General features: G+C 36.1%; 5 protein-coding genes and 2 non-coding genes across 8 annotated transcripts; all 7 read left to right on the top strand.

Annotated features, from left to right (window-relative positions):
* The first annotated feature begins 1,588 nt into the window (after nt 1–1,588).
* On the top strand, nt 1,589–1,749 carry LOC111782847 (U1 spliceosomal RNA). Its single transcript, XR_002813209.2, has one exon. It is a non-coding gene; the product is annotated as a U1 spliceosomal RNA (small nuclear RNA).
* Nucleotides 1,750–3,625: 1,876 nt separating this feature from the next.
* Nucleotides 3,626–8,137, top strand: MKP1 (mitogen-activated protein kinase phosphatase 1). Of its 2 annotated transcripts, XM_023686330.2 has the most exons (5): nt 3,628–3,956; nt 4,333–6,058; nt 6,167–6,941; nt 7,345–7,506; nt 7,954–8,137. In XM_023686330.2, exons 2-4 carry the CDS (start codon nt 4,434–4,436, stop codon nt 7,399–7,401), a joined length of 2,457 nt encoding a protein of 818 aa, XP_023542098.2. In that variant the 5' UTR covers nt 3,628–3,956; nt 4,333–4,433; the 3' UTR covers nt 7,402–7,506; nt 7,954–8,137. The 2 variants fall into 2 exon arrangements, with proteins under 2 accessions (XP_023542092.2, XP_023542098.2); XM_023686324.2 differs by having other exon boundaries at nt 3,626–3,956; nt 4,333–6,941.
* A 165-nt stretch (nt 8,138–8,302) lies between these two features.
* On the top strand, nt 8,303–13,985 carry LOC111807128 (uncharacterized). The gene is made up of 6 exons (XM_087127521.1): nt 8,303–9,482; nt 9,572–9,659; nt 11,597–11,667; nt 11,940–11,993; nt 13,043–13,702; nt 13,908–13,985. The coding sequence occupies exons 1-6, from the start codon at nt 8,817–8,819 to the stop codon at nt 13,983–13,985; spliced, it is 1,617 nt and encodes a 538-aa protein (XP_086983647.1). The 5' UTR covers nt 8,303–8,816.
* A 1,025-nt stretch (nt 13,986–15,010) lies between these two features.
* On the top strand, nt 15,011–16,536 carry LOC111807095 (large ribosomal subunit protein uL23). The gene is made up of 4 exons (XM_087125595.1): nt 15,011–15,125; nt 15,229–15,271; nt 15,707–16,070; nt 16,266–16,536. The coding sequence occupies exons 2-4, from the start codon at nt 15,259–15,261 to the stop codon at nt 16,348–16,350; spliced, it is 462 nt and encodes a 153-aa protein (XP_086981721.1). The 5' UTR covers nt 15,011–15,125; nt 15,229–15,258; the 3' UTR covers nt 16,351–16,536.
* A 1,128-nt stretch (nt 16,537–17,664) lies between these two features.
* TRNAG-GCC (transfer RNA glycine (anticodon GCC)) lies at nt 17,665–17,735 on the top strand. Its single transcript has one exon. It is a non-coding gene; the product is annotated as a tRNA-Gly (tRNA).
* Nucleotides 17,736–18,686: 951 nt separating this feature from the next.
* PHIP1 (phragmoplastin interacting protein 1) lies at nt 18,687–21,305 on the top strand. Its single transcript, XM_087116684.1, is given in 7 exon segments — nt 18,687–19,158; nt 19,161–19,347; nt 19,756–19,771; nt 19,773–19,928; nt 20,440–20,486; nt 20,573–20,766; nt 20,769–21,305. Coding segments are annotated over 7 exon segments (1,272 nt in total). The 5' UTR covers nt 18,687–18,851; the 3' UTR covers nt 21,134–21,305.
* Nucleotides 21,306–22,362: 1,057 nt separating this feature from the next.
* LOC111804801 (PIF / Ping-Pong family of plant transposase) lies at nt 22,363–26,491 on the top strand. Its single transcript, XM_023689597.2, has 2 exons — nt 22,363–22,988; nt 25,196–26,491. The coding sequence occupies exons 1-2, from the start codon at nt 22,847–22,849 to the stop codon at nt 26,236–26,238; spliced, it is 1,185 nt and encodes a 394-aa protein (XP_023545365.2). The 5' UTR covers nt 22,363–22,846; the 3' UTR covers nt 26,239–26,491.
* The last annotated feature ends 355 nt before the right edge of the window (nt 26,492–26,846 follow it).

The following is a 26,846-nucleotide window of genomic DNA, read 5'->3' as shown; positions in this document are numbered from 1 at the left end:
TATTTTATACTTCCATTAATAATATAATATATTAATTAATACAAAATTATATGTGTTTCAATTAATTAATACATTATTTTGATGTTTAGTAAATGAGTCATAAAAGTATGTACATATTTGAAATAGCTAATAAATAATAATTTAATGCAAATAAAAAACTATGCCAGCTGTTGAAATAATTAAAAAAAAAATGGGGGGTTTTAATCTATAGTGCTATATTAATAGATCTTGAAAAAAATAAAAGCAAATAAAAAATGTGATATTAATATGCATAATATGCTCCTTTGACAGCGACTTCCACTAATACCTTATGAGAAAAAAATGCGTTTGAAAAAATATTTGGGAAGAATTTATGTTTTATTGACGATTAAGACATTATATCATACTCGATTTATTAAAAATTAAATAATATATAAATAAGTTAACAATATTAAATATATACCATATTTGTTTATAAGATTGATTATGTTTATGGATTACTTTAAAAGCATAATTTTAAAATTTTCAATTTATGTATATTGTCATCAACTGTATTAAAAATGATTTTGTTTACTAATTGCAAATTTTTTTAAAAAATTAAACTTATTGTTTTAAATATATCAATATAATCTTTTATTGTTTTTTTAACTGTGAGAAAATCCTGAAGAAACAGCTTTAAACAAGTATTAGGTGTAAATTAATCGTTTTAAAATGTAAATTATAACTCGTAGATAAATTATGGACATTGAATTAAATTATTTTCTAATATTAATGGACGCTTTCATATAAAGTAATGAATGAAATGGATAATACGTATATGAATTGATTAGATTGTATGGTCTATCTTTGCATGTAAGGTAGATAATCTTCCATTAAGACAGAGGACCACTTTCAACTTCACACTTCTATCCATTTAGATATGCACATGCTTTATAATTAAATTTATCAATTTAGGGTTTATTCTAAATAATTGTTATTTTTTTTAGTAAAACATATTCAAATATTTGACATATGAGATATGTATTTTAATTTTTTATATTAATTTTTTTTTATTTGTACACCAATATCGATGAATTTATTTTTGGTAGTACATGCCTGATGAGTATAATGAGATATATACAAATTTAATTCTAAAGTCACGTGTTGAAATTTATATTGAAATCTCAATTTTTGAAGTTACAGTCTGGAGCCAAATCTGAATTCTATGAGCTTGTCTCAAACACTCATAACGATATTGTTGCTTTTAATTTTGACTAGGCCTAAGCTTGGCTTTCATGCATCAGATTGATCGCACATAGGGATCACAACCTACGTGACATTTCCTCTCTCCCTCAACGTCTATCATAGGACACACTCGCATCGTGAATTGTCACGCTCTCCCTCTGTGAGGCAAAGTAGATATTAAACAAATAATTATATTTTACTATGAGATCACCATTGAAACTAATGAAACGAGTGAATGCTTGAAAAATTATTGTAATGTAGTTGTGACCAAATAAATGGATTGGGAGTAATTCGTTGAATAAGCGGTGTCGTTGTCCCACATCGGTAAACCGCTGAAGGAAAGGAGCGCTGAGGCTATAAATTAACAGGCGAAAGGCCGTAGAACTCACTTACCTGGATGGGGATATTGGACGATCATTAAGGCCCATTTCCTAGGCCCGCGGCCTCCATTGCACGTAGGATGGGTGCTGGGCTTAAGGCCTGCCCATGTGGTGGAGCCTACATCATAATTTGTGTTAGCGGGGATCTGCGTACGCGCGGTCCCTTCAAACCATAGTTCCAAAAAATTTCGTATGTAGAAACGGTACTCAAATTCTAATTATAATAATTTCAAATTTATTTTAATATGTGAAATATTTGATTTTTTATTTAAATATGGTTTTCTTTTAATTTATGCTTTTAACTCATTTTTAAAAATAATAATCTATTACTGTATCTTTCTATTGGTATCTACAGGTTGCGTGATGGGGTTTGTCCCAAGGCTGTTGCGGATGGTTTTCGATGCATCTTCAGTGATCAGTATGCTTTGCTATCAGTCAATGTTTGAGCGAGTACCGAACTGATCCCATCTCCCTTGCTCAACAGGCGCCGAGTTGAGGCAGGCTGCTTCGGTCAAGAACATTGCACGTTATACGTTTCCTATCAAGTTATATCTAGAATGTAATAGTTCAAGTCCAACGCTAACAGATATTATCCGTTTTAGTTCGTTACGTATCGCCGTCACTCTCACAGTTTTACTATTAAGGAGACGTTTTCACGCCTTTATAAAAAATATTTTGTTTCCCTCTTCAATTGATGAGATCTCACGTAGGAACTGTGAGTTTGATCCCAACAAAATTTTCCAGTTACCTAAATGTATATCGGTTATTTCGTAAGATTAGTCAAAGTGTACGCGAAGTTCATTCGAACACTCTCGTTCGAAACAACAGTGAATTTAGAGTTAGATTTGAATAGTTTTGATATTATTTATTGGATTTGGTTTGTTGTTGTTGGCACATCAACATCAATGGCATGCCATAATCTTGACGTTGGCTGGACACTTTGCTGACTAAATTTGAAAATTGGTCTTTCTATAGTCCCACAAGAAGTTTCCCTTTTCCCCACTGCACAAAGAAATTATGGTCCTATCCAAATCACAAGTTACTTGAACTTGAAGGAATCCACTAGGAAAACTGTTTGAACCAATCCTCACGGCTCTCTTTATGACACACAAACTGTTGGTGCTAATAGAAGATTTTGGTGAAACAACGTTAAAAGGGTAGTGACCCTATTCCCATGCCAACGAGAACATAATTCAATTGTTTTTTATCAAGAGGTCAGAGGTTCGAATCTTCATGCTCTATGTCACGTTCTCACTCTCATGATAACAAGACAATGATTGTGCAACACTTATTCTAACCCAACGAACAAGTTACACGTATGACCGTGACACCCTACATGTTTTTAAGGTATTATTTAAGTCGAGAAGTGCAGAGGAAGTTAGAAGTAGAACCTATCCCCTTTATGTTAAATTTACAATTTTTTAGTACGACAAGTAGAGTAAGAGAATTTGAACTTTGATCTTAAAAAAGGTAGTACGTATCAATATCTCATCACACTATTTCACAGCTTCCGAGCCCTCTTCTTATTATTAGTAATAAGCTAAGACACTTGAGTGCTCTATACAATACGGCCGAAAAACCGATCTTAAAATTTTGAAGTGATAATTACATGTATGACCTTTGGGCTTGTCTTGTGTATGGATCAAATGGCATATGAGACAACCAAGTTGACATGCTTTTGTTTTGTTTAAAAGCTTATTGGTCAGTTGAGGTTAATCTTCTTCTTATGGTCATCTCATCAAGAAAGTGGAGAGACTTTTTCAACCATAAATTAAAATACAAAGAGAATGGTTGAAAGAAATGAGTAAGAAGAAGCAATGATTGAATAATGCCAAAATATCACATGATTTTGTGGTAGAAAGTAGACCCATACCTTTTAAATTTTCTAAATTATAATTTTAGTCTCTCGTAAAAATTTTCAATAAAATGACTAAAATTACAAGAATTTGATCGAGTTGAGTGACAAAGAACGTTCCACTTCAAAAGAACTCATTTTCATTATGATTTATTTATTTTTTAATTTAAAATATTTATTTAGTTGATCCATTGGTGTGGAATGCTCCAACTCGATGGTTAGGAAGTGAATTTTGTGAAATGGGTTCGTTTTGGCTTGCGTTCTAGGGCTGTTCTTAAATGGAGCCAGAGAATTCTTAAATGGAGAATGGGAGTAATAAAAAGTGTGAAAGGGCCCAGACATTGAAATCTGGTTAAATGCAATTTTCTCTACCTGTGCTCCTCTTTCCTCTCCACAGCCAGTCTCTCTCTAATTCTCTCTCAGATTATACTAAAACGTCTCTGCTCTGCTCTGCTCTCACTATCTCTTTCAGTCACTCACTTACTCACTCCACTGCACCTCCTCTTTCATTTGATTTTGTAAGTTGCAAATCTAAACTCTTCATCTCTTTTCTCTTTGATTTCATTGCAAACCCTAGAAATCAAGCACTCTAAATTGCTTTCTCTTTTTCAAAGTCGTTGCTCTGACTTTTCTTCTTTTGTAGATTATCGAAGAGTTGTGTGTTGTCAGAGTTTGAGATTTGTTGTTTCTTTGTTGTTCTTTAATTCTTGCAATTTGGTTTCTGGGTTCTTTTTTATTTCATCTGGGAACTATGAAATAAATCGTGGGCATTACTTAATTTAGTTCTTCGAAGTGTTTTCTTTGACTTATTTTTTGTTACTGCCCTTTGGTTGATGTTATTGATGTTGATCTGATATGGGTCTGACTGTTTGATATCTGTTTATATGATTTCAGCGCAATATGTTCATTTTTTTGTCCGGGTGAAAGAAGTTAAATTAGGGTTTCTATACTTTCTTGGGCTTCTTTGAGTTATTGTCTGTGGATTTTGGACGGGCATGGTGGGCTCCGAGGACTCTGGTACTTCTGGGGCCGCAGTGCAGCTCTCTGGCAATCGGAAATTGTTCTGGCGCTCGGCTTCGTGGTCTGCATCACGTTCCTCCCTTCACCACCCGGAAGTGAACAGAGAAGGTGGAGACCCCAATGGGAATCTTGGTGATAGCAGTGGACCAAGCCGAATTTTCCCTGCCCCATTAACTCCAAGGTCGCAGCAGCATTGCAAAGCGAGGTCGTGTTTGCCTCCTTTACAACCTTTGTCCATAGCTCGGCGAAGCTTAGATGAATGGCCGAAGGCGGGATCGGATGATATTGGTGAGTGGCCGCAGCCTCCTACACCAAGTGGCAGAGGAAATTGCGAGAGGTTGAAACTTGATTTGTCGACAATTCAGAGAAACCCGGATAAGAATTGTGGGCTGGTGAAGAGGGATAAGATTGCTTTCTTTGACAAAGAGTGTTCAAAGGTGGCTGAACATGTATATCTTGGTGGTGATGCGGTTGCTCGAGATAGGGATATACTTAAACAGAATGGAATTACTCATGTGTTGAATTGTGTAGGTTTCGTTTGCCCTGAGTACTTCAAAGATGATTTCGTGTACAGAACTTTGTGGTTGCAGGATAGCCCTTCTGAGGATATTACCAGTATACTTTATGATGTTTTTGACTACTTTGAAGATGTTAGAGAACAAAATGGAAGGGTTTTTGTTCATTGTTGCCAGGGAGTATCGCGGTCGACGTCGTTGGTGATTGCCTATCTTATGTGGAGAGAAGGGCAGAGTTTTGATGATGCATTTCAATATGTAAAGGCAGCAAGAGGTATTGCTGACCCCAATATGGGTTTTGCTTGCCAGTTATTACAATGCCAAAAGAGGGTCCATGCTTTCCCTCTTAGCCCAAGTTCACTGTTGAGGATGTACAGAGTTGCTCCACACTCGCCATATGATCCTTTGCATTTGGTCCCCAAAATGTTAAATGATCCTTCTACCTCATCTCTGGATTCTAGAGGTGCATTTATCATTCATGTACCCTCTGCCATATTTGTTTGGATTGGTAAGAACTGTGAAGCAATCATGGAAAGAGATGCGAGGGGAGCTGTTGTGCAAATCGTTCGATATGAGAAGGTGCATGGGCCTATTTATGTAATTAAAGAAGGGGAAGAACCAGCCAACTTTTGGGACTCTTTTGCAAACCTGTTACCTTTAATGGATAAATCTAACAGTAAAATTAATCTTGGGGAATTAAGAGCTAAGCCTTATCCAGGGGAGAGGAGAGTTGATTCCTATGATTTAGATTTTGAAATTTTCCAGAAGGCTATTACTGGTGGTTTCGTTCCTCCATTTCCTTCATCTGAGAATGAGCATGAAACCCATCTTCCTGTCAGAGAAAGCAGTTGGAGTATGCTTAGGCGTAAGTTTGCCTCTGGAAATATGAGAGAGTTTGTATCAGCTCCACGGATATCGCTCTCTAGGGTCTATTCTGACTCGTTGATGATGGTGCATTTTTCTGCAAAACCTTCATCGCCTTCAGCAATTTCTTTGTCTTCGTCATCTTCTTCGCCTATCCATCTTTCGCCAGACTCCCTTTCTTCTGATTCAAGTTCAAGTTCAAGTTCAAGTTCAAGTACCAAGTATTTTTCAGAATCCTCTTTAGATTCTCCTTCTGCTTCTTCACCTACAGTTCAAGTTTCTTCAACTCTATCTAGTTTTTCTAACATGCATCTTATCTCATCCAATAGTTCCTTAGAATCGATGCCCGATGGTCCAGAAACTCGTGATGCAGTCCCTTTGGAATCAAGTTCTCGGTCATTCTCATTCCCATCCAAAAAGTTCTCACCTTCTCTTGCAGAACGCCGAGGTAGTGCAAAATCTCTGACATTGCCTACAATGCCTTGTAAAATCAGAGCAACAAATAGTGCCTCAAGGTTTCTTGCCACTCAAGAAGATGGTAAGAGGAAAAACAAGATTTCTTTCTCTCTTGATGCATCATTTAATATGAAAAAGGGCTCAGAGCCTATGGATAATGTTGAAGATGAACAAACAAGTTCCACTCAGAATTTCAAGAATATCGAAAATGGAATGGATGTACGGGTAGGTTGCATGGCCACGAGCCAGGTCGAAACTGAAGTTGCTGGACAATCAGCTGGTTCATGGAAAAGCTATCCAAAACATTTTGAAGAAGGCATGGTATCCACTGTGTCAAATGGGAAGCAAGATGCTGAGTTTGTCCAACCAATGGTATACTGTTGGCCGGAGTTAGCAAAGATTGCAGCTTTTGACACAAGTTACCTTCATTCTAAAGCTGCCGTAGTGATTTTCTCTCCAAGTAGGTATTTAGGCAAGAAGGATGACATGATGCTGTATATTTGGGTAGGAAATTCTTTTGACCATGATTTATCTCCGATTCAAGTAAAGAGGGACAAAGACTTGGTTGATGTAGAAAAGATAGACTGGGTTAAAGTTGGCCAATATGTGCTTACTGAAATAGGTCTGCCAGAAAATACAGAAATTAAGGTACTTTGGACCGTATTCTTTTGTTTTACTACGATACTTGGATCGTTTTTTTTTTTTGAAACTTCTGCTGTTAATCTAGGAAGGAGGGAAAAAATATTGTTTTATTGCTCTAAATCTTCAAATGCCAAAACTTTGTGGGTGTGGTGCATATATTCGTTGACTGTTTTTCTCCCTAATTCACCCACAATATTTCTGTGTCTAATTCTCGAAAATATGTTCTTCATGGAAATAGAAATGGCCTGGAGTTGTGCAAGGCACCATCTAAATAGTAGTGACAATGAATTGTTCTTTGTAGCTTAATTTTCCTCAACATGTTATGGGTTTATGCCTTTGTTGTTTTTGATCCATTTCCCCATATATGATGTATGTTTTGATCTTCCCTACAAATTTCTTGTGAAAGCAGATCGTTAAAGAAGGTGAAGAATCTGAGGAATTTCTTGCACGATTGAGTCTTTTGTAGCCCCGCTGCTAAGATACATTCCCTTGATTTGGTAACGAAGATTATTCGATTGTCGAGCTGGCTTAGCAAGCCATGCTACTTAGTCATTTACCGAAAATGAGTGAGGTAAGCATGCTGGACATTGTTTGACTATTTTGATTCTCTGCTGCTGCAATCCTAGCCTTGTTCTCACTTTGTTTTTCTTTTACTGCTTTCTATAGTTTTTAATGGCTTTCTATTGGGTTGGACCATGCACTTCAATGATGGGACCATCCCTTGTTAATTTTTTGAGGGTTGGCCTGATTAGGAATGAATTAATCATGTAGTCTGTTGATAAGGTCGCATAATTTGGAGATAAAACTAATCTAATCCTGCCGAATGTCATGTTAGTCGGTCGACATTAGAAAAGAGGGCAACAAAAACAAGAACTAACCAATAAAAGAGCCTTCACAAAACACTTAGTGTCTAAATGAGCCCTTTTAAGTTAGATCATTCTATTTTGTTAGCCTTCTGATGAGTCCATGAGAAGCTGAGTTTTGATTGATTTTTGGACATTGGTTGCTTTGTTTGCAGGAGACTCTTGAAAATCCAAGTCGTTTATAGCAAAAGCCTTAACAAGTTGTACAGAGCTGTCACACCCACCCCTCCCCGTAATTCATATTTGATCTTGTAAACAGTTTGCTGAAAGGCCCTGGCCCCGCATACGTTATTGACTTTTGGCTTCTTAATAGGATCAATCAAATCTTTCTTTAACTCCTCTTGGCTTCCTTTCTCTTCTCTCAATCTGAAGCTATGTTGAATGTCTATGAATGGAAACCCGACAATCGGGTACCGAGGTTCACATCAAATCCTATTTACACATTTCTTAACTTTCACTCATTCAAACTCATTCACGTACTCTTCCTTTATTCCAGTATATAGCAGTATATAGCAGTATATAGTATTTATCTTTGCTATAGGCGAATATGAATATGTCTCTGTGTAGACCCATAAGTTTTAATATGGTCCTTTTGCAACCAATATTGCTTCTAGGCGTTCAATACTATCATCTTCCTGTTGCAACCAACCTTACAAATGACTCGTTTGATTTAGACAAGCGATGGTTAGACATATAGTTTCTCATGATATCAACTTTACTTGACATTTGTAGATCATTAGACCGAAAATGTTCATATGGTTGTTCAAGGAGATCATGACCTTTTATTGAGAGTCTGAATTTCTTCACATCTCTCCCCCTAAGTTTAGACAGTGAAAACTTGAACCTTGGGAAGGGACCAAATGAAAATTCAAAGCATTTATTTTTCTTATTTAATGATTTTACAGTACAACAGGGGTTTCCAAGAAAAAAGAAATAATGAAGGGTTGCATGCATCATCATACCTATCTCCCCATCCATATTCAGAATCTCTGTAATCGAAGCGTCAAACAAAAAACCAATGAGAACAGTAAAACCCAAGTATCAAACCATGTCTATTCAAAACCAAACTGAAATCCTAGTGCGTTTTAAGCTTGTCATAGACAAAAAGAGGAAGAAAATCCTATATGCTGAAGCCGACAAGAACTTCTTCGATGTCATCTTCGCCATACTTCGACTTCCTGTTGAAGATGTCGTCAAGCTGCTCTCCACCGGCCAAGACAGCCCCATGGTTGGTTCACTTGGAAGTCTCTACCGCAGCTTGGAGACCTTGAACATTACATATTATAACCAAAATCAGTTAAAGGCCGACCTCCCAACGCCCATTACTCAATCCCAGATCCTAAGACTCTTGCAAAACGATCCTTCTTCAGGACCAAAGACCTATTATGCATGTTCTAATAATTCTTACTGTCGTTATAGTTTTAGTGCTACATATAATATTGAATGTCCCAAATGCCACTGTAAGATGGTTAGCCCTGCATCATATGTGTCCGAACCTAATGAGGCACGACCCATTGTGGGAGATTTTTTGAAAGGGGGGACTGTTACGTACATTGTGATGGATGATCTTACTGTTAAACCATTGCCCTCTTCCACTATCTCCATTTGCACCATGTTTTATGGGCTAAATTTGGAGAATGTTAGGCAGCTTGGCGTGGAGGTTATCGATATGGACATGAATGACGTATGTGATCCAACATTTTTGTTGCTTATATTTCTCTCTTCATTTCATAACCATTTGAATTTTTGTTTATGTTATGTTGGGTTTTGTAGTGCTTGAATCTTCTAAGGACTTCTCTACAATCAACCACTGTCCTGAGCGACTTGTTTCTTTCCAGGATCAACTTTCCACAATCCTCTGGTATTTTTACAATTGTTTCTCGTATATTCTACAATATCAATACCCTTCTAATAATTGAATTTTTTGGTGAATAATTAACTTTTAGTCCTACTACCTCATTTGAATCTGTTCTCCAATGTTTATTAATTTATAACAGTGGTGGAAGAAGTTATGGTATAAAAAGATGAGCATGGGTGCTGACAACTTTTGGAGATACATGTGAGCTTCCCCCCTTGTCAAGGAATTTAAGGTTGTTTCAGAAATGTATATGAAATCAATGGATCTTTGGACCAAACTTGTTTTCAGAGATCTGCTCTGCGTGCTAAGATTGTTGGTTTCCATGGTTTTATTCAAGCCGTCATGATGCTATGTCGTCTATTTTTATTTCATTTATCAATATAGTTAATGTCTTCTATGTTTAATTAGACATTTAAATATCTGGGTTTGACCATCTGCTACTGGTCGGCTTTGTGGTTTTGTCATCTCTCTGTTTTTTGGTTAGGTTATCTTTCTTTCTTAACTACTCATTTGAATTCTATATAAAATTCCACACCCTGTTCTGAAATTCCCTTGTTGAACAACATTTGTCTGGAGTTGTCGAAGAACATGATAGGAATATATGAGATTGACTGAAAACCTTAATCGACACGAACCCAAATGTCAAGAAAACAAATTTTATATGCAACTACCCTGGCCTTGTTTTATTCATTTCGCCGCCGGTGCGTCTGGATTCCGTCGGAAAAAACTGGAAATTAAACGGATTAAGCTGTAGGTTTACCGAAACGTTACAACAGTGTGGGTCTGTGAGACGACGCAAGCAGGACTTGCATTGAACTGAGGAGATCGATAACGGCGATGTAAACGACGTCGGCGAGTTGGGTGGAGAAGTATGATCCATGGGGTCGAATCCAAACCCAAAGACCAGCAACCAATACCTAGTCCATTCTAGTCCAGTAGCCTAGAACCTTTTTACTCGGCCCAAAAACCTGCTTTCAAGCCCAATTAGGCCCAACCCACTAAACACTACGCAGCCTTGCGCGTTCTTTGTAACAACCCTTGACCTGCTCTAAGACCTGCACGTGTGTCAACGTCCTTAAGTTACGCGTGTCAAAGTCTCTAAGTGACACGTGTCACTTCTGCAGACGCCGAGTCTTTCGGCTCCAGCGGATAGTCTACGTGCAGTCCCCCGGCTAAAAAAAATGGTATTCGGCATGGTTAGACATTTTTGACACCGACCTTTCTGATCTAATTTTGACCTAATAGAGGTAATTGAGGTCAGTATAATGTACTATTTCCGAACCTCAAGTTAAATTAAATTAGAAAAGTGAATTAGTAATGAAGCGAGATGGACGGTTTAATACAAAACAACTCCTGACGATATTTGGAGCAACTTTGGAGGATGAATTCAAACTTACAGGGAAAACACTGGTTAAGGTCAACCAAGTAAGTGGTCTTACTATCGGATCATTTAGAACTTATATGTTGTATGATGACACGTGCCCCATGGTTTGAAAGGTTGTGAAATGATATGTTTACGATATGATATGTGAATGATATGATATACCTAACAACATGTAAGTGATATGATATATGAGTGACATGATATAAATTATGATGTAATATGATTAATGATACGGATCATGTTGTGACACGATTTATGATATGATATGTTTATGTTATGACACATGTTTGATATGATAAGGTATATAATATGATTGTCATGCAATATGATGTTTTGGCATATGCACTCCTCGATCTATGCAAGGAAAGTTATGGTAAAAATGATATGATAGGAAGAAAAAATGAAAGGGTTGTTTTACATGATAATGAAGGAAAATGTTAGGACTTCATGCATAATTGTTCATACATCAAGGAATTCTTCTCTTTTTATGATGGTACAGACGAGTACATTATGAGATAGATAAATGATTATTATATTTATTATAATGTTGCAACAGTCACTATTCCTAACAGGTATCCTACAGCAGCTCCAGAGAATGCTAGCCCGACCAAGAAAGGGGCCCATGAGGTGTGCGAACCGACTGGTGGGTCCATACTCGCACGTGCAGGCCGTGTGTAGAACAGCGAGGAATCCAAAAGAACCGACTAAAATTCGTTGCATAACACTTATTACATTTCATGAATGGGATTAATATCAAAGCTTTATAAATATTTGAAAACACAAGTAGTAAGCAAGAGGGAGGTTATGTAAAGGGTGTGGTGAGTTATATGGTGATGGATGACTTGAGGGTGATGCCTATGTCTACCATCTCTTGCGTTACTCTGTTGAGCACGTTTAAGGTCAAAGAATTGGATGGTTTGGAGGAGGAACTTGTCACTTTGAATGTGGATGAGGTAACCTATGATGTTTTTTTTTTTTTTTTTTTTTTTTTTTTTTTTTTTTTATATATAAATGTTTGGTTTTTTGTTGTTTGTTGAGTTGGTTTTGTTTGGTTTTATTTGGTTTATGGAGTGAAGTTGCTGAGAGCTTCTCTTCAATCCAATGCTGTTCTTACAGATGTTTTCCTTGGGGGAAGATAGCGCGACAATACGATTAGAATAATTGTGGGTCTACTATCGGCATGGTTGGAAGAGTTGTCTTATGTATGATGACGCTTGCTCAGTGGTCTCTACAGGTGTCATATGTTTGATATGATTGTTATGTTCAATGATATGATATGTTATGAGATGTCATGTTGCACTATGATATGAATATACTCGACAATGAAATGTTATGACATCCTACCACACGTATGGAAATGAGGGGTTTTATGATACCACACGTATGCATATTGCCTAGTTTAATATATGAGGAATGAACGAGGTTGTGTTGCATGATTTTGCTTAACATGAAAAGTACAGAGACGTCATGCATAATTATATGTTCACATGCATTGGGATACTTCATCTTTATGATGAGTACAAACACATACATTATGAGAATGAGATGATCATCATGTTTGGCATGGTGCACGACGGTCACAATACCTCCGGGTTTTTGGCCAATCTAGAGGAGCTAGCCCAACCAGTTGACCTAGGGGGTGTGCGAGCCGGCCTAGTGGGCCCACACTTGCACGTGTGGGTCGTGTATAGAAAGGTACTACACATTCAATTTGAACGAACCTTGACAAGTGCTATCTCCTATCAACGCATCGACTAACCTTTTTGAATACTTTTTAATTCACTTTCATTTTTTTTATATCCAAATAAAAACAAAAATAGTATTTTCAAACATAAGTATAATAATTATCCGTATGGAATTGGAAGGGGCGGAATAAAATTGGTTGCATGCATGCACATAACACTTATTACATTCTAACCACGCGCCGCCTTTGGAACTTTTCATTTCATTAATGGGGTTGATATCAAAGCTTTATAAATACGTGGTTGATATCAAAGCTTAGTTAGCAATAAGAACAATGGCTCAAAATGGTGTGACAATGAAGCTTCTGATAGACTCAAAAGGGAAGAGAGTAATATTTGGTGAAGCAGACAAGAAGGTGATAGACTTTCTTTTCCATCTACTCTCCCTTCCTCTTGGAACTGCATGCAAGCTTCTCCAAGGTCAAGTCATGGTTGGTAGTTTGGAAAATCTATATAAAAGCGTTGAAACTTTGGACCAAACTTACTTTCAGGCAGATGGGCAGATTAGAGACAACCTTTTGAAGCCCCAAGTTGTGTCATTTTGTAGCTCTACTATGCTGTTGCCTTGCACTGCTGATCCACCACCTTTGCCAACAGTTTATTTTTGTAGTCATCCAAGTTTCTTTAGTAATAAACGATGCCGCTCTATCTACTCCCATGATCCTAACGAAGAATGTCCATCTTGTGGTAATGACATGAGCAGACAGCTTGATTATTTGGAGCCACCAACGACAAACACGACCAACACAAGTAGTAAGAAAGAGGAAGGTTATGTTAAGGGTGTGGTGAGTTACATGGTGATGGATGATTTGAGGGTCATGCCAATGTCCACTATCTCTTGTGTTACTTTGTTGAACAAGTTTAAGATCAAAGACGTGGATGCTTTGGAGGAACAACTCGTCACTCTGACTGTCGATCAGGTGACTTATGTTCTGCTCTATATCTTTGTCAATGGTTATGCATCGTTAAATTATATAATGTTTATTATGTTACTACCTGTGAATGTAATTTTTTAATTTTTGGTATCTTTTACATTATCAATATATATTTTTTTATTGTCGTGTGATTTTAATGTATTCAAATATGATAGCTTGACTTTGTTTTTTGTTTGATTGTATTTGGTAGGGACTTAAAATTTTGAGAGCTTCTATGCAGTCGAAGACAGTTCTAACAGATGTTTTCCTTGGGAAGAAGATGGCATGATAGTATTATCAGGACCGTTATGTTTGTTGTTGTTGTTTTGATGTTATCTTTTATGTTTGTTTTCGTAGTTTTTTATGTTATTTTATATTTTAAGTTTATGAATTTTGGTTATTAATATATTATTTGGAAGTGTTAAATTTCTTTTTTTTTTTCCTATTTAACTCTGATTTTTGTTTCTCGAGTTTTGATTCTCTAAAAGAGTGACCTTACCCATTCCTATTTTAAATAATTTAGGTGTAAATTTAAATAAAATTAAATTTGGTTATAGACATTTTTTTTTTATTTGTAAAATTTATGTAACTCATTTACCCTTTTAAATTATTATTATATTAAAAATATTTGATATTTATAATGAGATATTTTAACTTGATATTTATGATTTTATAAACTTTTAGTTATTAATCTATTATGTATGATTGTTGTTTTTTTTAAATAATTAAAAAAACAATAACTCAACAATTTTGAGCTATTTAAAAAGATTTTTTCAAACAAACTCAATACATTTATCCTTAAAAATATATTTTAAGACAAAAATACAATTTTAAGTTTATATTAAACATAAAATCGGTAGTTATATTTCATAGATTAATTAAGTTTAATATTTTTTTATTTAAAATACAATTTTAATATATTTTATATTTGAAATTGTCATTACTTTAATATTAATCCAAGTCAAAATTTTATTAATTATATTAAATATCACAAATTTTTAAGTTAGCGTTTATTTAGTTTTTAACTTTTTGAAGTTAATATATTCTCAAATATTTTATTTTGTGTGAAGTTTTTAAGTTTTTTTAGTTAAAAGGTTTAAAATTTGAAAAATTTATTTGATATATTAAACTTAAATATTATATGGTATGAAATATTTTGTGTATTAGATAGGTGAACATTAAAAGAATATATATTTAAAATTTAAAAACTAAATTTGGATTAAATTGGTAATTTAATTTATTGGGTTTAAATACTGACGTGGGCTGGCAAATTTGATTGCTTTCGACATTCTTGGGCCAAGACCAAAGTTTCAAGAACAAAAGGTCAGGCCCAGTTTCAAAATCGACCATCGAAGGCCGTATCTAAGATCTCCCTTTTAGAAACCCTAATTCGGCTGCAACCTCCGTCTCACCATCATTCTCTTGGAAGGTATGAATCTTGTTCCTTCTTGCCATTGCTGCTAATATTTTCCTCTTTCTTCCTTCCTGCTTTTGTTTTTTCTTCTCGTTTTGATTATTTCTTGTGCGACCAGGTTGATTATTCTGGTCCAGGATCTTCAGCAATGGCTCCTAAAGGTTTGCCCGCATTTTGATTTTGTTTGAATGCGAGATGTTCGTTTATTTCAATTCGTACTTCCATTTGTTTCAATCGAAGTTAGGTGCCGTAAATACGTTCCCAGTATTCAAAACCTGGTTTCTGAAATCTACTTCTGCTCTGAACTACAACAACTAGTGATTGGTTTATGGGAGTATAGTTAGCTGAAGGGAATAATATCTAGATTTTTCAGTTTATTTGGGATTTAAATCCTCTCTTTTAGGTTGTACTTTTTTCTTGCTTGATGAAAAAAAAAAAAACATCATTTTGAAATGGTTTAGGAAATTTTTGCCATGTTCTTAATGTATTGAATATACTTGTGGAATCCGAGCTTAATAAACTGCGCTGGGTAATTTTGAGCTTTGGATGCTCTGTTTCTGTCCTTAATTTAAGGGATTTTATCTCATCTTTTGCAGCTGACAGTAGCAAAAAGGGCGATCCCAAGGCTCAAGCCTTGAAGACTGCCAAGGCAGTGAAGTCTGGTCCAACATTCAAGAAGAAGGCTAAGAAGATTAGAACATCAGTCACATTCCATAGGCCAAAGACATTGAAGAAGGATAGGAATCCCAAGTATCCCAGGATCAGTGCTACTCCAAGGAACAAGTTGGACCAGTATCAAATTCTCAAATATCCACTGACCACAGAATCTGCAATGAAGAAAATTGAGGATAATAACACCCTTGTTTTTATTGTTGACATTCGTGCCGACAAGAAAAAGATCAAGGATGCCGTGAAGAAGATGTATGACATTCAGACCAAGAAAGTGAACACTTTAATCAGGTATACATTGTTCATAAATTTCTATTTCAAAATGTTCATCATCAACTATAATCTAATGGTTGTTGGGGCCTGATTGTGCTTATCATTTGACCCTTCCATCTCCAACCCGTGTACAAATTCAATATTATCGATCCATTATGATGATGAATGATTGGATGCCCTAATGTATGATCCTACATTCTTCCTGGAATGCAGGCCGGACGGAACGAAGAAGGCGTATGTTAGGTTAACTCCAGATTATGATGCTCTGGATGTGGCGAACAAGATTGGTATAATATAAACTGCAGAGCTTGAAGCTGCTAGTATTTTCATTGCAATTGTTACATGTTTAAATTTTGGAGAGCATTTTGCAGTAGGACCCAAGTTTTATTTAGCTTTTTTTGTAGTATGTATTGGTACTTGTTTGCTCAGAATACATGGAATGATGGATTATGAATTCCGATAATTTTCTTTATAGTTTGCTTCAGACTCCATTATGCCATTACTGAATTTTGGTCTTTACAGCTTCTTTTTGGTTTCTTAATTTATGGTATGCAAGTCTTCGGGGATCGATATGTTCTATGAATACCATAATAATAACATTATTTTAATTGATGCAGATAGTGGGTCCTTCCCAAGTGTAGTAGGTCACCCTTTAAGTTCGTTGGCTTCTTCCTTGAATGAAGCATTGTATCTGGGTCCTTCCTAATCTAAGTTAAATAATAAAATGTAGAGGGAAATTAATTTTTACCATAAACTTTTAATTTGAAAAGATGTATGAAAGAGTAGATATTGTCTGTTTTAGTTTGTTACTTGTCACCCCTACGATTTTTAGAGTTTTAGTTTGTTACTTGTCAGCCTTACGATTTTTAGACACATTTACTAGGTTGAGGTTTTTATACCTCAGATTTTTATGTCTTTATTAGTTTAATGGTATTTTTTTTTTGTTCTCGAATTCACATTTAATTAAAAATATAGAAATAACATATAATTAAAATTAAAAAATATATATATTTAGAAGTAAAATAGATTTATAAAAAATGATGATGAGTATACCAACAAAAAAAATAATAATAATAATAATAATAAAAGTGAGATAATTCAATCCCTACTCTATTTACAAATTTATGCTTTTAAAGGTATAAATAATTTTTACAAATTTATGCTTTTAAAGGTATAAATAATTAACATGTACATATCTCATTTTGTTTGGTTTATTCTTTGACGGCTCCGCTCCCCACCCACAAAAAAAAAGAGACTTGTTCTTGCTCTCCCAATTTAGGAAGACAGAAATCGCCGGTTGTTTCATTGGTTCCTCCCAACCTGCTCTTTTTTCTCATATCGCGCGCACATCTTCAAGAGAGGGGCCGAGTACATAGACGAGGCGGTCCCGGGAAAGCCCATTCCCTCGTGGTCACTCCTTTACATACATCGGTTGAAGAAAAAAGGTTCAATCATGCATTTGTTGTACTAAAAAAATATATAAATAAATATAAATCTATATACTTCAAAGTACAATTTCAAATGTATAAACAATTAAATTACATACGAATTTTAAATTGTTTATGCAACTAAAATGATACTTCTTATTAATATAATCGCAATAAAACAACAAGCACCAGTGGTCTAGTGGTAGAATAGTACCCTGCCACGGTACAGACCCGGGTTCGATTCCCGGCTGGTGCAACCAATTGGTCTTGCGATGAAGAATTAGCGCTGACTGTGATCAGGGTCGATCACAACCGTCCGATGTATTCTGGCGAAACCATCAGCGTACCAGAGCCTGACCTTCCTTTTTTAGACTTTTTTTTTTTGCTTTTTTACATTTTATATACCACTCCCTAAGTTTCTACAAATAGGTAAGCTATTTAAACTAAAAAAATAATTGTGTGTTATTATCCATTATATTTTATTAGGTATGTACATGTAAATGTAAATATTTACAAATTTATTTATTTCAAATGTATAAATAATTGACATGTACTCGTTCTTTTGAAGTTTTGAAGTCGAATGTTAAATCTTTATATCCTTGTATTAAAAACAAATACATTATTAATAATCTATGTATTCCAAAGTACATACCTAAATTACCTAAATTGTTATTTATTAAAAGTCACAAACTAAGTTGTCATGCAACTAAACAATCATGACTCGTGAGAATCAACTTGTTATATGACTAAAATCGTTTCTAACAAAATAATAATAAAAATGCACATTAACTTTATAATTTATCTTAAAAAAATACTTATAAACTTTGAAACGTTTCAATAAGATTATTGAAGCTAAGTTCCAATTGGAGAGGAGGAGTGATCAAAGCTTAGACAATCAAATTAAAAAAATAAAAGAAGAAAAAATCATTTTTTATCAAAACTTCAAATGATTTAAATAATATAATCACAATATTTCAAGAAGCACCAGTGGTCTAGTGGTAGAATATTACCCTGCCACGGTACAGACCCGGGTTCGATTCTCGGCTGGTGCACTCGCGGTCTTGCGGTGAAGAATTTAGCGTTGCCTGTGATCACGGTCGATCACTACTGTCCGATCTTCTGGCGAAACTATCAGCGCATCCGAGCTTGACCTTTATTTTTAAAAAAAGTTTGGTCGAAATTTAAATTATGGTTAAACCTCAACGATCAATGATTAGAACAATTAAATTAAGATATAAACCTCAGGCGCTGGAAATAGGTTTTAGTGGGTAAAATCGTAGAACTCTCGAACTCGAATTTCAGTAGACCTTTCTGGTTTGCTTCTTTGGCTGATTTGATCTCTGCGTCCGTTTATGATTCTGCGACTGTGAACATGGTTTTGTCGAACAAAAAGTTGAAGCAGAAATTGAGAGAAAAGCTAGCCAAATCGTTAATTTCATCAGTCGCCGGCAAACACTCCAACGCTGATGCTTCCGGTGAACCGGATACAGAATCTCGGCGAGAAACCCTCAAAGAGCTATTAGGAACCGCTACTCGCCATGGACCTAGATTGTCCAAGCGAGAGAAACGAAGAGAATCGGTTATTTCGACAGCGTCGGATGGGAATAAGGATGAGAAGAAGGAATATGAGGATCAGGGATTGGGAGAGATGAAGAGAGAGAAGAAGAGGAAGCGAAACGAGAAAAAGTGGTTGATGGGTTGGAAGAGGATAATGAGAAGGCCAAGAAGTTGAAGAAGAAGAAGAAGAAGAAGAAGAAGAAGAGTAATAAGAAGGCAAAAAGTGGCGAGGAGGAGAAGGAGAAGCAGGGAGATGTAGCTGGGAATGAAGTGAAACGGCAGCTTGAAGAAACTCAGAATAATATAGGCAGGTAGTTCATGTTCATCTCTTATATATCTCAGTAGCTTAGCATTTCCTTTCGAAAACTTCATAATGAATTAATCATAGTTCATCTGGAAATGGTTTGTCTGTGGTTATTTACTGTTAATTCTCGAGGAGGAAGAAACTGTATTACTAATATGAAATTGTTGATTAAGGAATGACTTGTGCTTGATGAAGCTTCAAATCTCTTTCTCTTGTGTTAGTTCCTTTGTAGATATTGTGTACACAACAATGCCTAAAGAGCTAATTATGTGTTTAATATACTGATCTGAGGAATTTGTAATGGTATCATGTCTTAGTCCAATCTGTATTATCCAGACTGATAGATGTATTAGTGCTGCCCCCTCCCTCCCTTTTGATCACATAAATTTACTTGTGTTCTTGCAATATTCCCCAGTGAAGTAAGTGAAAATGGTGGCTACAAAAGAGTATGTTGGAGGCATTCCATATTATTCAACTGAGGACGATATTTGTAGCTTTTTTGAAAGCTGTGGCACTATAACCGAAGTTGATTGTATGAAGTTTCCAGAGAGTGGCAAATTCAGAGGCATTGCAATATTAAGTTTCGAGGTATGGTAATCTGATTAATATGAACTTTTATTCCTCTTAGTAGCTATTAAGATCAATCAACTCTTGAAGATGGTTCATGATTTATACTTTGTTCTAAGATCATAGGCTTACTGAGAGTGAATGAGTGCAAGTGTTGGGTCCTTTTTGAAGTTAATTGAGGTTAGAAAATGCGGATTTATAAGGCATTATGACACTAAGATTTCCAAAGTTTAGCCAAGGACCAAGACGTATATGAACATTATTAAAGAATATTCATATGAGCATATAATTAGTATCTAGCATATCATCTTGTAAGTCTGCTTCATTTGGCTTTTTAAGCTAGAATCAGTCAAGATTCCATCAGTGTTGAAAAAGTATCAAATATTGCTGGTGTGTTCTTCTTTGTAATAGAAATAGTTACCAGAGTTGTGTTGGGGCTGGTGTGGGGATTACAATTTTACTGAATTTTGGATTTCTGGAGGTCAGATTTCTTTAGTTTTCGAGTTACCTTACCACTGTGTACCATTTGCAGACCGAAGCTGCAGCAAAACGAGCACTAGCCATGGATGGAGCTGACATGTGAGAATATGAACAATTTGATATCATGTCGCCATTATACTTTCTGTCCTTTTCCACCATCTTATTACAAATTATTTCTTATGTAGGGGGGGCCTCTTCCTTAAAGTACAGCCCTACTACAAGGGAACTCGAACGAGTAAAGCAGTCGATTTCTCTCTGGGAATCGTGGAAGGCTACAACAGAATCTATCTTGGGAATCTGTCGTGGGATATAACTGAGGATGATCTGAAGAAACTCTTCGCTCACTGTAACATTGCATGGATACGTTTTGGCATGGACAAGGGACAGGGGAGTTTTGTGGCTATGCCCACGTGGATTTCTCCGACAGTGTCTCGTTAAAAACCGCGCTCAAGTTAGACCAGGAGACAATTCATGGCAGACCTGTCAAGGTAAGATGCGCGGTTCCGGAGAAAGGAACAGAAAGAGGAGGAGGAGAAGCAGCAGCAGCAGCAGCAGAAACAGAAATAGAAACAGAAACACATCCAGAAACGCAACCAAAACCTGTGCCTGAAATGAAGGAAGCTGGAACTGGATTAAGCTCTGTAAGTGGTAAGATAAGAAGAAGAACATGCTACGAATGTGGTGAAAAAGGCCATCTTTCTTCCAACTGCCCAAAGAAGCTGCTTGCGGATTCAATTGCAAGTTAGTACAATCAATGCCCTCTCTTTGTTTCTTGTGTGCAGCAAAATTGGACTGTTGAGATTTTTTCTTGCATTGTATGCTATTGTAATCTGATGATTTGAATCACTTACAGAAAGGTTAATATAATCTAATCTGACTTGGAAAAATATATTTATACAAATTCAGATTATTCTTTCATTGGATATTGCCATCTCATCTGGGTACCTTTTTTTTTTTTTTTTTCTTCTTCATTTCGAGTCCAAAATAGTGTGTTTTAGGAACTTTGTTTCTTGATTCGAAACTCCGGCTAGATCAAGTAAGGACAAGTTTAGAATGATCTTCAAAGTGCTTACAGTTTCATGAATTTGCATGTTTAAATGTGTTATTTTGTGCAACTATATTTAAATTATTTACATTGTTGAAACTTCATCCATCTGATCGATCGTGGGCTAAGAAAGTTGTCAAAAAAATTGATGTTGTTTTTTCTCCGGATCTCTACACTCTACTTAGGAACCACTACTCTACACAATGGTATGATATTGTTGCTCACTTTGAGTAAAGTTCTCGTGACTTTTCTTTTGGTTTCTCCAAAGGACCTCATACCAATGGAGATGTATTCCTTACTTATAAACTCATGATCAACTCTTTAATTAGTCGATGTGAGACTCTTTTTTCAACAATCCTCAACATACACAATCTATCTCTTCGTGCCAAAACCCATTCACCATATTTGGATGGGAAATTTGCCAGAAAACTACATACTTCCCACCAAACTATGAAAGTTAATATGTGAATTCTGAATAATTGTTAAAATTCTGAAAAATTTTGTTTAAAAATTCAAACAAATAAATTTGTGACATGAAATAAAATGATATACAAAATCTAAAATATAAAAAATAAAATAAAATAAATATTATATAGATAATCATCTATTAAAAATTAGTTCAACCAAGAGATATCAAATGTCCCCTCCATTAATATAGGCCTTAATACATATTTCAAATTCAAATCAAATACAATTTAATTTTAAAATTTTGGTGGGTAAATAACTTTTTTGATTTAAAAAAAAAAACAAATTTCATATAAAATAAAATCTTTGAATAGTATAATTTTAAAAATTCAGTACATCAAATTGGAGAATGAAGATTTAAACTTCCATGTTTGAAATGTGTTCTACCAATTTAAAACTTTTTACATAACAAATAAAATATTGTTTAATCACTAATTTCAAATTCACCCACCTTTACAATATCACAATATATAAAAACCCAATTATTAGAATGTACGGGTTTGAATTTGATAATCATTTAGATTAGATCAAGATTATCATAAGAGGGAAAAATTAGAAAAAGGAAAGGAAAGATTTTTTTTATTATATATTTTATATTTTTTCACGACTTGTTGCTTCCCTCAACATGATGAATTGGCCAATGCATCACTTCTCTTTCTTTTTACAACTTCCATTGCCTTCCTCTAAACTTCTATTCCATCTTCTTCCATTCATCATTGCATGCTTTGGAATCAAAACCAGAGGAAATACACACATACCCATCAATACCCATCATGTCTTTTTAACCCAAATACTTGAACCCCTCCTTTCCTTTTGAGTTATTGTTTCATAAATTTCGAATTTGAGCGTTTTTCTTTATGTGAATTCTATCGTATTCTTCGATTCTCTTCGTGGGTTCTTGTGGGTGTTTCTTCTTTTGCCTCATCTTTGCTTCTTTTTCGAGTTTCTAATGGGACCCATTAGAGGGTTCAAGAGGAAGAAGCAGAAGAAGGCACAGAAAAAGGTTGTCCAATATGTCTTCGCTGCTGCTTCACTGTCGTTTCAGCCACAGCCCTTGGATTGGTGGGATGAGTTCTCACAGAGGATTACTGGTAAACCACTTTTTGCTTCTCTTCTACTTGAATTTGTGCATTGTTATTGCTCTTAGTTGCTTTCTGTTTATTGGGTCTCTCCGTTGAATTCTTTTGCTGTTTGGTGAGCTTTTTGGACGGTGGTGGAATGTAGTGTTTAATAATCATATATCTTTGATGCCTGCAATTATAGAACCATGATATGTTCCTAATAACATTGAGAGGGTTAGAAGGGGCAGCCTGTTGAAGTGATCCTATGGGCATGGAGATGGATCAACCCTGTTTAGCAGCAGATATTAGCTTAGATATGTTAGTTCATTTGATAATTGATGTGTACAAGTTGTGGCTACTCACTTAGCTGGTTTATAGAGTGTTAACTGTGTTGTGTTCTGATGTTCTTCTTTTTCTCATTGAATTGTTGAAATATTAATTATTTCTTAGCTGCTCCTACTTTTTTGAGCTTTGGTCACTGGAACGGCCCCAATCCCACCGCTAGTAGATATTGTCCTCTTTCGGCTTTCCCTCAAAGTTTTTAAAACGTGTCTACTAGGGAGAGGTTTCCACACTCTTATAAAGAATGCTTCGTTCCCCTCTCTAACCGATGTGGGATCTCACAATCCACCCCCTCCGGGGCCTAGTGTCCTTGCGGGCACTCGTTCCCCTCTCCAATCGATGTGCGATCTCACAGCAATAAACATCTTTAGAGAATTGAGTCTAATGTGATCCAAAATGCTCGTTTTATTCTTTATTGATTCGTATTAAAGATATCACTCTGAATATATAGTACCTTGAAGTTAGAATCAGTCATCTGTTGACATTTGTAAGAAGGCAGTGTCTGAGAAATGGAAGATGAAGAAGAAGGGCGGGGGATGAACAATATTCAACTTCAAGTATGTGTTTTTTATGGTCTGCTGTTGTTTATGCATAGAAATGGAAGGATGACTATAAATATCTTTATCTGGTTGTTTTAGAGGCATCTTGGAAACGGGTATGTTTAAGTTTCGATTCGAGTCAATGTAGTAATGCTACAATGCATAGAAGTTCATAGAAAATGGATCTCTTCTAGGTATTATAAGATTTGTTTCAACCTACTGATATGGCTAAGTGCTCAATATTTGATTTTGGTACTCCAGAGGACCTAACAACATGATCAAAGTGGGTAGGTTTTGTTAGATGTTAGTAAAGCAAGAAGACTAGATGAGCTTTTAACGCATGCTGGAGTCTAGTTTCACTAGATATCAGTTCTTATATTTTGATATTCCATGGTTCTGAAATGTTGGGTACACATTTAGCAGTTACTTTGTTCTGGCCATGATTTATGATGCAACAAGTAAATCTTTACTTTTAGCTTAAAACCAACGGATTTGACTATGGATTTGACTAAATATGTGGACCTATGTGTAATAGCCCAAACTCACTACTAGTAGATACTGTCTTCTTTGGGATACCCTCTAGGTTTTAAAACGCGTATGTTAGGGAGAGGTTTCCACACCCTTATAAAGAATGTTTCGTTTCCCTCTCCAATCAATGTGGGGTCTCACAATCCACTTCCCTTGGGGCCCAACATCTCGTTGGCACACCGTCCGGTGCATGACTCTAATACCATTTGTACTAGCTCAAGCCCACCACTAGTAGATATTATCTTCTTTGGGCTTTCCCTTTCGAGCTTCCCCTCAAGGTTTTAAAACATATCTATTAGGGAGAGGTTTTTACACTCTTATAATGCTTCGTTCCCCTCTCTAACCAATGTGGAATCTCACAATTCACTCCTCTTGGGCGCCCAGTGTCCTCGTTCGCACATCGCTCGGTGCCTGACTCTGATACCATTTGTAATAGTCTAAGCTCACCGCTAGCAAATATTGTCTTCTTTGGACTTTTTCTTCCAGACTTCCTCTCAAAGTTTTAAAACGCGTATGTTCAGGAGAGATTTCACACCCTTGTAAAAAATGTTTTGTTCCCATCTCCGACCAATGTAGGATCTCATACAATGTCTTTGTCGAATTTTATCGTCGCATCGAGTATAAGTACAGCATTTCTTCTGGCGTTATGCTCACAAAATTTTACTTTATCTTTGTTCGGTGATCAATGAGTTGGATATATTGATCTGATATTGTCAGTTGTTCTTTCTGTCTGTCATATCTGAAAAAGTACAATGCCTTTTCTTAGTAGCAGAACATTTGCAGCAGGGACTGATTATGAGTTTTATCCTTGTTTTTGCCTCCAATCAGGACCATTATCTCAGTCCAAGAACACAAAATTTGAGTCAGTTTTCAAAATTTCAAGAAAAACATTCAGCTATATCTGTTCTCTTGTTAAGGAAGCTATGATGGCTAAAACCTCAAATTTTACCGATTTAAACGGCAAGCCTTTGTCTCTAAACGACCAAGTCGCCGTTGCTCTTAGGCGACTTTGCTCCGGTGAATCATTATCAAATATTGGTGACTCATTTGGAATGAATCAATCATCAGTTTCTCAAATAACATGGCGTTTTGTGGAGGCAATGGAAGAGAAAGGCATCCGCCATCTCTCGTGGCCTTCGACAGAAGAAGATATGGATCAGATAAAGTCCAAGTTCCAGAAAATCAGAGGTCTACCTAATTGTTGCGGTGTAATCGAAACGACGCACATTATGATGACTTTGCCAACGACAGAATCTGCAAATGGCGTCTGGCTTGATCGCGAGAAAAACTGCAGCATGATCTTGCAAGTGATTGTAGATCCAGAAATGAGATTCTGTGACATCATAACAGGTTGGCCAGGAAGCTTAAGCGATGCACTCGTGCTTGAAAGCTCAGGTTTTTTCAAACGTTCACAAGATGGCGAGCGGTTGAACGGAAAGAAGATGAATCTCTCAGAAAGTTCAGAACTAGGAGAGTATATTATAGGAGACTCTGGCTTTCCACTGTTGCCATGGCTACTAACTCCTTACCAAGGGAAAGGCCTTGCAGATTACCAGACCGAGTTCAATAAGCGCCATTTCAGTACCAGGTTGGTGGCTCAAAGGGCATTGACAAGGTTGAAAGAGATGTGGAAGATCATTAAAGGGATAATGTGGAAGCCTGATAAACATAAGCTACCAAGGATCATTCTTGTTTGCTGCTTACTTCACAATATAATGATCGATATGGAGGACGAGATGCAAGACGAAATGCCGTTGTCTCATCATCACGATCCGAGTTACCGACAACAAAGTTGCAAATTCGTTGACAATACTGCTTCGATCACGAGGGAGAAACTTTCCATGTACTTATCTGAAAAGTTAACACCTTAAGAGAATCTGGTCGTGCACGAAAACATTCTTTTTTTTTTTTTCTTTTTGATAGATTGATCTGTGCTGCTGTTTATTCAAATTGCCCAAATTGTTGTTCACTCATTTAGATGCTATTGATAGTTCATTATAGATATCTCTGGTGATTATATGGTCTGCTAAATCTAAACAGATAGATACCCAGTTTCCTTCTCTACAAACATTATGCTGAACTGTTTGGAACTTTGAGCTGAAGAAATTTCACCTTCACAACTGTTCTTTGTCCCTCTCATAATATGTTTATAGTTTTCACTTTCATCCTACTTGTTTTATAAGGTTCTGATCTGTTATATGTGTTACTCGAAATGTTAGCTTTCCAGGACGGTATTAGCTACAGTTGTGTTTGGATTGACAATTTTATGTTTTCGGTTGAGGTTGTCTGTTAAGTTTTATGTGTATACATGGGCTGGAAATTTGGACCTCTAACACATGTATATATATATAATCCAACCTCCGACACATGGGTTGGGAGGGCCAATGCCTCGATTGAACTCGAATGGATGGATGTTTGTGATGTCTGAGATTATGAACAAAACGTGGGCCCGTTCTCGATTGCATGACCGAGTGAGCTA

This window comes from Cucurbita pepo, chromosome 1 (genome assembly GCF_057944985.1).
Source record: "Cucurbita pepo subsp. pepo isolate OVF chromosome 1, ASM5794498v1, whole genome shotgun sequence".
NCBI classification, from domain to species: Eukaryota; Viridiplantae; Streptophyta; class Magnoliopsida; order Cucurbitales; family Cucurbitaceae; genus Cucurbita; species Cucurbita pepo.
This window is presented reverse-complemented; position numbering and strand designations above follow the sequence as displayed.